Here is a 13417-nt window from a genome sequence, read left to right as displayed (position 1 = left end):
CTCTGGAGGGAAGCCGTTCTACTTAACTGTTAATTAATTGTTCTCACTGTCGGGAAGTTTCTCCTGAGTTCCAGATTGCTTCTCTCCTGGATTAGTCTCCACAGATGGAATTCCATCCCTTCCATTCCCATTCTAAGCATCCTTGTGTCCACAGGAGTTCCCTCTTGGCTGAGCAGCCGGGCCTTTAAGCTTACGGGACCTTGGCGTAGCATCCCACCCCGTTGGCCTCCCAAGAAGAAAGACCCCGACCACAGATGGGCCTCCAGAGTGTGGTGTTTTATTGGTACAGCATCTGTTCCATGCCGGCCCTGCCCTGCTTCCTTGGGCACCCCTCGGGGCATCCCCGGTGATCATCTAGACAGCTTCCAGGACATCGCCTGGGGGCTGAGAAACCCAGAAGGGTCTGGGGGAGGCAGGGCAGAGCACAGCCTGGGGGGAGGAGGGCTGACTAGCTCAGGAGCAAAGAAGAGAGACGGCAGCAGGACAGGACAGAGACGGTTTTCTGAGAAAGACACCCCCCCTCCCCTTGTGGCTCATGGGTGGAGAGAGGGAGGTTCTCGTTACCTTTTGCCCAACATGGGGGGGGGGGGCATGTGAGGAAGGGGCTGCTATGCCGTGCGCCCTGGGCACAGGACTCGAATTGTGTTAGCTCCCTGGGAGGGAGGGGGTCATTCTGCTCCCACATGCCTTTTGTGGTGAGGGGAGGGAATCACAGGTCGCTCTCCCCATACAGGGCGCTGGAGAAGGAGACATAGTCCAAGGCGCCCGAGACGGTATCGGCTCCGCTGTACTTGGTCATCCGGGTGATGCAGTACTCGGCCTGCTCGGGGGGCAGCTCCCGGCGAAGCTCGTCCACTGTGATGTAGCTCTGCGGAGGACCAAGGAGACCCCACCCCACCCCGGTTAGGAGGTCAGAGTAGCCCAGAGCTCAGCCCCTGCTTGGGAGGAGCCCCACGAGGGCTTTTCCAGAAGGCAAGTGCTTCCTTGGCTCTTTTGCTTTCCCCCCCTTGAAAACCTTTCGCTTTTCATCCAGGAAGCTGCTTCTATTCTAGTGGAATGGTGGAAAGATTTGCATTTCATTCCCCACCATTCAGCCAGAACTGGAAAAGCTTCTTGGATGAGAAGCAAAGTGTTTTCAAGAAAAAAAAAGTCACGTTCCTTTTTGGAAAAGCACCTTTGGGACAACCAGGACCTGGGTGGTTGAGAATCTCCATAGACATTTGCTTGGCAGGAGATGTCAAGGACCCATCTAGCATTTCTAGTTGGGGGGGGGGGGGCAGAGGGGGGTGGCTTTACCCCGGGTGGGCTTGGAGGACACCCAAGTTGAAGGTCCAAAGTGGTATGAAGGAGCTTCCTAGGAATGCTAGGTTGGGAGGTGGGGTCTGTCGAGGGGCAGAAGGCCAGACCAGCTCAGATGACTTGCTACTTGCTGGGCTGATATGGGGTGGGAAGCCTCTGGGTGTCCTTCCTGCCGCTAGAAAAAGGACTCTGATACAGGGAGAGGCCCGTCACGATCAACTCCCTCGTCTCCTGCCCTACTGAGGCAGAGCTGGCCCACTGTAAACCATTAATTGAAGAATAACTGGGATTATAGAGCAGATTTGGGAAGGGGGGCTGGCGTTTCCTCGTTCAGTAGAGAAAGGATTTTCGCCGGTGGGGAAAGGGGGAAGCAGAGATGGCAAATGTTGTGGCCCACCAGCAACTAGCAGAGCTGGCAGCAGACTCAGACTGTGAGGAGGGTTGGGGAGGAACATGGGGCGGTCCTGGAGTCTGGGGAAGGCTGACTGTGGGAGAGGAAAGACTTTGCTGGAGAGGAATTCAATTCAATAAAAGGGGTTTATTGGGACGAGGACGAGGCTTCGTGCTGCTGGGGAAGCCTATGTCAGAACAGCAAAAAACCGCAGAACTGACAGGCGGAATCCAGGATGCTGATTCTCTTTAGCTAATCTAGGTTTAATCCCACTTGTAAATAAGAGTCCCTTTCGAAACTGGTGTGGCCGAGGCGGAATCTCTCTCCTGCACACACACACACCCCACCCTTCCAGCCCTCTCCTGACTCACCTTGTCTGAAGCCAGGATCTTGAAGGAGGCAATGACCTGTTCAGCCGTGTCGGTCTCGGCTGTCTCCCGGGTCATGAAGTCAATGAATGCTTGGAAGGTCACCACTCCCGTGTTGTTGGGATCCACCAGGGTCATGATACGGGCAAACTCCACTTCGCCCTAGGGAGTGAGAGGAAAGATCCCTGATGGGTGGATTCTCTGCCCGATTCAGACAAATCTGCAGGCCCCAGAGTGGGATAGCTCAAAGCTGCCTGGCAGAGCTCCCCCTTCCCCCTTTTCAGACATTGTTTCCATCATACAGACAACCGGTAATTTTATTGTCTAAAACCAACAAGTGAAGCGTTTGTCTGAGCAAAGGAACTGGATTGATAGTCAGTTCGTGCAATTTGTTTTATCCAAGAGAGGAAAAAATTGAAAAATGATGGGGAAGAGGACATCGGTCGCTTTCTAAATCCACACCAGTCTCTTGATGTTCATTTTGCCATCTTTAAAATTTAAACACCGTTCTTTAATTCAATACATTACCTCCTCATTTTTATTTTTCGATCCAGAAACAGGACTCCAGCACTGGGAGAAATGCAAAATCCCAAAGATAACTGAATTCTGTTTTTTTTTTTTTAATCTAGACATGAAGGCTAAATAATCCCTTTAAGTAATGCTGCTGTCCAGGTGGTTCTCTCCTTTTTTTCTCCCACTGCTTATTTCCTGGCAATCTCAGCCTCTCTGGGAAATAAAAAAAGAGGCTATAAAACCAGCCTTAATCCATTAGAGGAAGGAGAACTTCAGGAAACTGGCAAGGGCATTGGCAGGCTAGAGGCCATAAACCAAACCGGTTCTGCAGCTGAGCCAAATACTCCCAACGGCTTTGATGATGGCAGCTTTGCATCCTTGGAGGAAAGAGTTAAAAGTTTCCCTCCCAGCTTGACACAGCCCATATGGGCTTCCTCAGAGGGCTGCAAGACCATTATCTATATCTATCTATCATCTATCTATCTATCTATCTATCTATCTATCTATCTATCTATCTATCTATCTATCTATCTATCTATCATCTATCTATCTATCTATCTATCTATCTATCTATCTATCTATCTATCTATCACTCTATCACTCTCTCTGTAACATCTCTATCACCCTATATCTATATCACTATATCTATCTATCATCTATATCACTCTCTCTCTCTCTCTCTCTCTCTCATCTCTATCATCTCCCTCCCTTTCTCCCTCCCTCTCTACCTCAACTAACACTTGATGATGTTATGTAGTTGGATGATGAAATGTCTTCAAAAAAACAATGCGGTACAGAGAGTGCCAAGGACCCCACATTTCAACTCTGAGCTGCAAATAGTCTCCTTTATCGCTATATATACATGCGCAAGGTTAAAATCTCACTCTCTAATGCCCCTCCCCTCCAAGAGATGCCGCAGGTACACAGAACACAATCCTCCCAGTTCAGGCTGGTCCCCTACCAGGTCGTATCCCATGGAGATCAAGCAGGCCCGGAAGTCGTCAGGGTCCATCAGGCCATTTCGTTTCTGCAATGAGTCAAAAGTGGGAAAAGGTGAGAAGCGGAGGGGGAGACTCGGAAAGTCCCCCAGCGTGTGGCTTGAGTGACAGCCCCCCCGCCCCCACCCCAAACACCATGAAGAGGTATTTTTGTTAACAGAGATGCTGGCACAAGAACGGTCTGCTACCCACCCGGTCGAAATGGTTGAAGGAGGCCCGGAACTCGTTCATCTGTTCTTGGCTGATGCCTTTGGCATCGCGGGTCAGGATCTGGTTCTCGACTTCATTGATGGTGCGGGCAATTGTGGTCAAGAGCTGCTCCCAGCCCACGCGGATGTGCTGCGGTCAAGACGAGGAGGAGGAGGAGGAGAGCGGTAGAGAAGAAGAGGCAGGAATAAGAGAGATTCCTCTTTCTTTCTTTTATAAACATGCAGAGAAACAGACCGAACTTGGCATGTCGAAAGACATGAAAATGCTCACTCTCATTTGATTTAGAACTTTGCCTGGAAATTTTGGCTGGCCCCAAGTTCAGGAATGCGTCGTTGACAAATGTCTCAGGCACAGACAGGTAGTTCTGGACTTATAACCATTCATTTAGTGACCGTTCAAGGTTACAGTGGCACTGAAAACAATGGCTTACAGCTGGACTGGCTTATGGACTGTCACGTGATTCCCCCAGTCCCATGATCAAAATTTGGGTCCTGTCACATGATCCCATAGTCACTTGGCAACAGTTGCAGGGTCCCATTTGCAGCTTTCTCAACAAGCAAAGTTAATGGGGGAAGTTGGATTCACTCAACAACCTCATGATTTCGCTGTAGTGATTCGCTTAACCACCCTGGCGAAAAAGGTCGTTAATAACTGCTTTGTTTAGCAATGGAAATTCTGCGCCCAATAGAGGTCATAAATCAAGGACTAACAGTGCCCTAATTAAATCATGAGCCTCCAGCCAAGCTGCAACAGAAATCCAGTTATTTATTAGGAGCTTCGTGTCAGCACTTCCCAAGCCCCTACGTAATTTACGGCCCCAATCATGACCCTGTTCCCCCCCCCCTCCCGCCAGGGTGTATCATCAATCACATTCGCCAACAGGACAACTTCACAGGTTGTAGAGATCACTCCCCTCCGGCTTCCGTAAGTAACCCTGGGATACAGCCTTGAGAGAGATAAGTCTGGAATGTGCTTCTGTCTTTTGCTGCCATGCCATTTCATCGGTTTTCCATCCCCCCCCTTTCCTATGGCAACTCCAGAGCAGGCCAGGGAGGCTTTGTGAGTTGACCCCCAGTATTTCCCACTGCTTTCCTTGCCCTCATCTGTCCAGGCACTTACTTCCATGGTGTAGTTGGTGTGCTTGTTGTCGAAAACGAGAGCTTCCTGGATGAGCTGGTGGTCGCCCTCCAGCTTGTCAATATTCACTTTGTAATTGATAATATTTTGCTCATGCTGCTTCAGTTGGTTCATTTGGTCCTCGAGGGGTCCACTTATGTCCACGGAGACATGACCGATTTCCTGGAAGGGTTAAAAAGAGAATTTTGACTTAAGGGATGGACACCTGGCTCAAATTCTCTCCGGGGCTTTCTTCCCACAAATATTAAGAGGCATCCTTGGTCGCCAGAAGCTGGTGGAATTTTGCAAATTGGAAATGCAGGTCTAAGAAAAACAATTTAAGTGTTTTATACTTATTTGTCTCTTCTGATCCATCGTTAGACTAGCCCCCTATGTTTTTTTCCCCAGGTTACATGTTTCTCTAGTGTGAATGCTTTAAATGGCCTCTATATTGAAAAGGTATTTGGATTGATTCTATGACAATTCATTGTGGCCAACTCGCCACGGCCAACTCAATGGCGGGCAACTCATTGTGGGGCAAGAGTGACACCAATACTAAAGAAATGGTGGAATAGAATCATTAAAGAAAAGTTGCAAGAGCCGAGGTGGCGCAGTGGTTAAATGCAGCACTGCAGGCTACTTCAGCTGACTGCAGTTCTGCAGTTCGGCTGTTCAAATCTCACCAGCTCAGGGTTGACTCAGCCTTCCATCCTTCCGAGGTGGGTAAAATGAGGACCCAGACTGTGGGGGCGATATGCTGACTCTGTAAACCGCTTAGAGAGGGCTGAAAGCCCTATGAAGCGGTATATAAGTCTAACTGCTATTGCTATTGCTAAAATGAGGGAAAGAATGAAATGGGAATGAGAAAAATTAAAACATTTTTTAAAAATTTATTTTGGGTAAGTAAATTTAAATTGTCCTGCAGTCGAGTTGCCCCAAGGTGAGTTGACTGTGGAGAGTTGCCCCATTCCGATTTAGATTAGGGCAGCATTTCTCAACTTTGGCAACTTAAAGATGCGTGGATTTCAACTCCCAGAATTCCCCAGTCAGCAAGCTGGGCCTACTCGATAACCAGTCCTAGTCTGCCCCATCCCGCCAAAGGAACAGGAAGCGCAGTATTGATGTGGGCAAGAGAAAGAAGGCCTGACCTCCATCTTGGTCTGGATCCAGGGACCAATGATATTAGCTTGGGCGGCGAATTGACGTCGCAGGCGTTCGTTGGCTTGCTGCCTTGCCAGTTCTTCCTGCAAGGTCTGGTCACGATGTGGAACCAGCTGTTTCACCTAAATGGAAGGAGAGAAAGCAAACTGGCGTTTAAAATCTCACTGAGAAAAGTAATGCCACCCTCCCCACCCCAAATCTTGCCCCTTTAAAGCAGGAAACGACAATAATATGGGGTGTTTGGTGCTTTCTGAGCTTGGTTGTTGTCTGCAGAGGTTTCATTACCCAACTAGGTAACATCGTCAGTGTTCCTACAGAAGAAAAAACACTCCCTTCTAGCACTGATGATGTTACCCAGATGGGCGATGAAATGTCTGCAAGAAAAAAACCACCAAGGACCCCACTGAGCTACAAATATTATCTTCTACAGACAGTCCTCGACTTACAACAGTTCATATAGTGACCATTCTAAGTTACAATGGCACTGAAATGACTTACGACCATTTTTCACATGTATGACCGTTGTAGCATCCCCAGGCAACATTCGGATGCTTGACAACTGGTTTGTTTTTATGACGGTTGTTGCGTCCTGGGGTCATGCGATCCCCTTTTGTGACCCTCTGACAAGCAAAGTCGCTGGGGAAGCCAGATTCGCTTAATGATCACATGATTCACTTAAGAACTATGCAAAAAAGGTTGTAAAATGGGGCACAACTCACTTAACAACTGCCTTTGCCCTATCAACAGAAATTCTGGGCTCCATTGTGGTCCCAGATGGATAAATACCGAACATGGATGGAGGGCAGCAATTTACAAGGGATCCAATTCAGCCTGGAAAAAAATAGATTCCCACCCACCCACCCACTCCAGATTCTCCCATTCCTAATCCTTGTTTGGCTCTCACCTTGTCCCACTTGTTGGCAATGTCGTGATGGGAGAGGGTGGTGTAGGGGTTCAGGCCCGACAGCTTGATGCCGTAGGTTTGAGCAATCTTCTGGATCTCGTTCTGAATGCCCAGGATGGCCATGCGCTCCTTGTCGGCCTCTGGCAGGGTGGCTTTGAACTGCTCGTGGGCTGTGATCAGGCTCTGAAGGAGAGAAGAAAGAGCTTATGATGGGGCTCAGGGTTGATTCAGCCTTCCCTCCTTCTGAGGTGGGTAAAATGAGGACCCAGATTGTTGGGGGCAAGAGGCTAACTCTGTAAACCGCATAGAGAGGGCTGTGAAGCACCATAAAGCAGTATATAAGTGCCTCTGACCGCTGCCAGCAATTTGATCCTAACTGACTCAAGGTTGACTCAGCCTTCCGTCCTTCCGAGGTGGGTAAAATGAGGACCCAGATTGTTGGAGGGCAAGAGGCTGACTCTGTAAGCCGCTTAGAGAGGGCTGTAAAAGCACTGTAAAGGGGTATATGCCATTGCTAAATGCCATTGCTATCCTGAGGCCAACCTGGATCTCCTCGATGCTGTGCACGATGAACATGTCCTGGAGGTCCTCAATGGCTCCGTCCATCCAATTGTTGAATGGGGCGGCTCTCTTGGCAAACTCCAGATACAGCTGATCAATGGTCTCCAGCAGCTTCTCCACCCGCTGGGCAGAGGGGAAAGAACGCTGGATGAAAATCCTGAGAGGGAGACGTCTGCCTGGTCCACACCTTCCCCCCAAAACCTATGAGCCACATCCAAGAAGAGACCTTCATTGTCTCAACCTGTCAGCCCCTTTCTCACCTCCAGGGCATCCCTTCTCTTCTGAGTGAGTGTCCCCAAGGTATCCCATTGGTCACAGATGGCCTGGCAGCGGGAGTTCACAGAGGCTGCATCGTGGTAGTCCAGCTCACTGCAGGGAGAAAGTTTTTGAGACACAGTCCTTTTTGTTTTTCCAGGCCCTGAATGCATGTGCAGAATGGATCATCTGGAAGTCCACACTATCTGGCTTGATTTTATCTTATTTGTTCCTTCTTTTAATCCAGCGTTTCTCAACCTTAGCAACTTTAAGATGTGCTTTTTGGGAGTCTAATTCCGTGTCTCTTAAAGTTGCCAAAGTTGAAAAACATGGCTTTAATCCATTTTAAGCAGGTTCCTTTTCCTTTTAGTTTGGTCTTTGGAACTGAAATAAATACACATGCACACACACACAATCATATATATATATATATATATATATATATATATATGTATGTATGTATGTATGTATGTATGTATGTATGTATGTATGTGTATATATATATATATATATATAAATACACACACATACATACATACATACATACATATATATATATATACACATACATACATACATACATACATACATACATTTATTTATTTATTTATTTAAAGTCACAACCCCTGGTATGCCCAAACAGACTTTAAATATATACCTCTCACCCTGGCTGGCTGATAAGGAGTCGAGCTCTGTAGCTCAATGGTTAACACATCTGCCTAGAGGCAATAAGAGCACAGGTTCGATTCCAAGCATGGGTATGGCTAGCTGATGAGAGTTAAATAGCTTGAAATAGATCTATACTAGTCTCCTTTTATTTATTTATCAGCATAAATATAACATATATATATATATACGTACGTATATACACATAATGTATGATGTATATTGAGCAGGGGGTTGGACCAGAAGACTTCCAAGGTCCCTTCCAACTGTATTATTCTATATAAGATCCATGGTGGTGCAGTGGTTAGAAGGCAGCATTGCAGGCTAACTCATTGCCAACTGCCAGGAGTTTGATCCTGACCGGCTCAAGGCGGACTCAGCCTTCCATCCTTCTGAGGTCGCTAAAATGAGGACCCAGGTTGTTGCGGGCAAGAGGCTGACTCTGTAAATGGCTTAGAGAGGGCTGTGAAGCATTGTGAAGCGGTATATAAGTGCTACTTCTAGTACTGTGGTATGCTATTCTTGCCATGGTGGCGCAGTGGTTAGAATGCAGCATTGCAGGCAAATTCTACTGACTGCCAGCAGTTCGATCCTGACCAGCTCAAGGTTGGCTCAGCCTTCCATCTTTCTGAGGTCAGTAAAATGAGGACCCAGATTATTGGGGGCCAGAGACTCAGGAAGCCCCTTAAAGAGGGGATGTAAAGCACCATGAAGTGGTTTATAAATCTGCGGTCTATAAGTCTTAAGTGCTATTGCTATAAGTATATACATTGTTCCTCTCTTTGGTGGCCAGGTTCCCAAGTCATTTAGAGCCCTCATGCAGTGTCAGGCTTCAGGCTTGGGGCAGCCATCCTAGTAGGTAGAACTGGGGAGTAGAACTGATGACACGGGGTGCTTGTGTTTCTCCATAAGGCTGCTGCCAGCTTGTTGACACCTACTTGAGTTCCTGAGCGATGGCCGCTATCTGCTCCACGCGGTCCTGGTGGGCGGCCAGGTCGCTCTCAAAGGCCTCGTGCTTGCGCATCAGTGCCCGGATCTCATAGAGTGTAGCTGATTCATAGTCCTTCTGGGACAGCATTTCTTCCTTCCCTGGGAGGAAAGGAAGCAGAAGGGAGCTAAAGGCCCGGCTGAGGGAAGGGGGCTGAAGGTTGATTGAGAGCATCTCTGTATAAATGGGGCAGAGTACCCTCCCCTCAGTGTGACTGCAGAGTCCCACATCAAACTAGATCGTGACCGGCTGTAAGCTGAGGGCATATACGGGTCCAGTGTTTAATTTTTAAAAATATCAATGCTGCTGCGCTTCAATGGTTAGCTATCTGAACACAGATCTGTTTTTGACATTTACATGTTATTGTGTTTTGCTCACCTAGCTGAAATGTTAATATATAATGCTCGTCCATGTATCATCATCATCATTTAACAACCCCATAATCCTTTGTGGGGTGGAGTTCTGGGCAACTGAATGGAGCTAGCAGAATGTTTACTGGCTGGATGCCCTTCTTGTCGCCAATGCGGAATTTTGTTCAGCAGATATATTCTCAGTGCCCAGAGAGAGAAATATCTGCCTCTACCTAGGATTGAATTCACAGCCTCCTGATTGTGAGGCAAGAGCTCCACCTCTAGGCCACCACACCACTCCACTGCTAGTCCATGTATTATATGCCTAAATAAACAAACATGAGCAGAGAAGGGGATTCTGTCGGGGTCTCCGCAGATACCTCTGGTCCAGTTCTCGTGCAGAGTGGCCTTCTGCTTGAACTTCTCAGCCAGGTGGTCCAGGCGCTCCAGGCGCCTGATCTCTGTCAGCAGCCATTCTTCATACCCTTTCTCAACTTGTTCCAGACCTTTCCAGGCATTGGCAATGTCCTGTAGGCACAGGGGGGAGGACAGCCTCAGCCAAGGGAGGGTCCCAGCTCATTTACTACTGATCACCCACCTTCAGAAATCCTCCTGCATTTCTTCTCGCTCCCAAAGTTGTCTTTTACGAAGCGACATCTGTCTATCTCCCAGGATGTCTGCCCATCCCACCTGGTCATGCAGGGAAGGTATGCTGCGGACCCCATCAATTAAAAAACTCCAATTTGGGGGGGGGGGGTTTCCAAGAAATGAGCCTTCTCTGCTGTGGCCCCTGCCCGGTGAAACATTCTCCACAACCTCCCAAGGGAAGACAGGCCCCCACCCTCCTGATCTTCCAGGAAAGAGTGAAAATATGGCTCTGCAGCCTTGGAGGGGGAGCCCAGAGGAACATGCAATCCTGGGGCTGGCTAGTGCCCTGAGAACCCTCCCTTCGCCTTTGAATTAATTTTTAAAACGTGTTTTAAGTACCTTTGCCTCTTTTATTTAATTTTTTAAACTTTTATATATTGTCTTTATATGTTCATATTTTATTGTATGCTGTCCAGAGTCCCTCTGTTAAGGGAGATGGGCAGTTTAAAAATGTGATTGATCAATGTCACCTCCGAATGTCCTGACTGTAGTCTTCCAATATTTGAGAGGCCACCACAAATAAGAGAGAGGAGGTCAAACTATTCTCCAAAGCACCTGAGGGCAGGACAAGAAGCAATGGATGGAAACTAATCAAGGAGAGAAGCAACTTAGAACTAAAGAGAAACTTCCTAACAGTGAGAGCAATTAACCAGTGGAACAGCTTGCCACCAGAAGTTGTGAGTGCTCCATCACTGGAGGTCTTTAGATGAGATTGGACCATCATTTGTCTGAAATGTTGTAGAGTTTCCTGACTGAGAAGGATGTTGGATTAGAAGATCTCCAAGGTTCCTTCCAACTCTGTTATTCAGTTAATTAAACAAATCTTTGGAAAACTAAGTCACCAGTTTTTAACTGAGCTGAAAGCAGAGCCACAGAGGAGCAACATGTCTTAAGATCTCACACCCTCCTCTTAATCTCTGCTGAATAAACACTAAAACATTTAGGGGCTACAAGAAGGGAAGCTAGTCTTAATTCCTGTTCTTTTGAAGGCAGTAATTTATTTTATTTTCAGTGGGTGAATCAAGAGCAAGTAAGCAATTGATTAAAACAGCTTTCTTGGCACTCTGCCTAACAAATGGGTAAGCGAAGGAATTTATTTTTCATGTATTTTTATCTTTTTGTTACCATTTAGCTTTTTTAAACGTTGACTAAGGATATGATTTGACGGAGTATTTTTAGTTGTTTAATAGATGGCAATCTGTCTTCATTTCTGCTTTTTTGATAATAAGATAACGTTATGGATTCAGCTCAAGATCGTGAGAACAAGGCAGAGTAAAAAAAAAGAAGTAAGCCATTAATTTTTTTTAATGTAACAACATGAAATGAATCCTTAGCAACCCAGTGCCAAAAATAGAGATTTTTAAACCACAAAGCTTCTGCTACTTAAAAGGTCAAGGTGAACAAATCTTAGTGTCAAAAGAGTGTAAGGATAATGAAAAGCAAACCTTGCTGAGAAAATGCTTTTAATGAGCTGTTTTAATGAAGTGCTTTAATAGCACCAAGTTCGCTGGCATCAGTTAATAAATCTGCAGGCTGCAAGGCCAATTCTGGCAATTAAACACTGCAGTGTTGAAACGTTTTATAGACGCTACACTTGAGAATTCTCTCTTGGAGATAGTTTTTCAAAAATGAAGGGATTTTTGCTTGCGTGCAAAAGATCAAATTACCATGTAAGCTTCACATTTGTTGCTTTTCAATATTTCTCTTCCTTTTCCAGCCTGTAAAAAATCTGGTAAGCAGGCCTCTTTGGAGGTAGCTCTATATTTATGAAATACTTCCTTTTCTCAGAAAGTGGCATGGCCTTAACCTAGACTAGCTCTTCAACAAGTTTTGGAAACCTTGAATGCAAGGTTACCCAACCTTGCCAACTTGAAGACCCATGGACTTCAACTCCCAGAATTCTGGGAGTTGGTCCACAGGTCTTCAAGTTGCCAAGGTTGGGAAACTCCATTTTAATTGTTTAATTTAATTAAAAATAAGAAGTATTCCGCTAGATAGGAATGTCTTCGAGGAATATCTCCCAGACGTGTCTTGAAATAAAAAAGCAACAAAGAAAGGAAGAAACTCCCTCAGAGGTTTTCACAGGCATGGCAAAATTGTGGAAGTAGAGGATGAATCTGGCCACCTGATGAGAAGGAAGGACTCCCTGGAGAAGAGCCTGATGCTGGGAACGACGGAGGGCAAAAAAAGAAGAAGGGAACGGCAGAGAAGGAGGTGGCTGGATGGAGTCACCAAAGCAGTCGGCGTGAGTTTAAATGGACTCCAGAGGATGGGAGAGGACAGGAAGGCCTGGAGAAAGGTTGTCCATGGGGTGGGGATGGGTTGGACATGACTTCGTGACTAACAACGAAAGAGGATTGATGCTCCAGCCAGATGCTTTCAGAAACCAAGGAGGCTTTCGGGAAAACCTGTAGCCAGCCAATGTGAAGCCCAGCCTCCCCCATGGCTTGTGGGGCTCCCCCATTTCTGCTCCTTGACTTACAGAGACCATCTTTCCCTCGGAGGGCATGAAGGCTGGACGGTTGCTGAGGCGCAGCTTGGTCTGCAAGGTGTTGAAGTTGATCTCCAGCTGGCATTTCTCCTGGACACGGGGAGGTTTGTGCACACGGCGGTAGTCCCGGAAGTCCTCCAGTTTGCGCTGCATGGCAGCCATGTTCTTCTCTGGCACCCGGTTCTCCAGCCAGGGGATGGTGCGGCGGATCCATTCCAGCAGCTGCCCAGGAGAAAAAGGATCGGTCATCTCTGGGGGCCTTGGGAATCACCGTTAACTCAATCTTCCTTTGGGGCATATCTATCTATCTATCTATCTATCTATCTATCTATCTATCTATCTATCTATCTATCTATCTATCTATCTATCTATCTATCATCTATCGTCTCTTTCTTTATCTACCTCTATCAATCTTCTACTCTCCATCTCTATCTTTTACCTCCCTCCCTCCATCAATATCTACAGTATCTATCCATCCATCCATCCGTCCGTCCGTCC

The 13417-nt window shown here is 47.0% G+C and overlaps 1 protein-coding gene across 1 annotated transcript in view; it reads right to left on the bottom strand.

Annotated features, from left to right (window-relative positions):
• Window positions 1–313: 313 nt before the first annotated feature.
• ACTN3 (actinin alpha 3) overlaps window positions 314–13417 on the bottom strand; it is a 42362-nt gene continuing 29258 nt past the window's right edge. Inside the window, exons 10-21 of the mRNA XM_032234063.1 lie at window positions 12911–13141; window positions 10161–10308; window positions 9381–9531; window positions 7782–7890; window positions 7504–7644; window positions 6961–7143; window positions 6044–6178; window positions 4899–5078; window positions 3762–3908; window positions 3533–3598; window positions 2062–2220; window positions 314–868 (exon numbers count right to left, since the gene is read on the bottom strand). Of these exons, the coding sequence (XP_032089954.1) occupies window positions 710–868; window positions 2062–2220; window positions 3533–3598; window positions 3762–3908; window positions 4899–5078; window positions 6044–6178; window positions 6961–7143; window positions 7504–7644; window positions 7782–7890; window positions 9381–9531; window positions 10161–10308; window positions 12911–13141 (1809 nt within the window). The 3' untranslated portion in view covers window positions 314–709. The remainder of the gene's footprint in view (window positions 869–2061; window positions 2221–3532; window positions 3599–3761; window positions 3909–4898; window positions 5079–6043; window positions 6179–6960; window positions 7144–7503; window positions 7645–7781; window positions 7891–9380; window positions 9532–10160; window positions 10309–12910; window positions 13142–13417) is intronic.

Source organism: Thamnophis elegans, chromosome 17, assembly GCF_009769535.1.
Source record: "Thamnophis elegans isolate rThaEle1 chromosome 17, rThaEle1.pri, whole genome shotgun sequence".
NCBI lineage: Eukaryota > Metazoa > Chordata > Lepidosauria > Squamata > Colubridae > Thamnophis > Thamnophis elegans.
The sequence above is the reverse complement of the archived record's forward strand: the minus strand, read 5'-3'. Positions and strand labels throughout refer to the sequence as shown.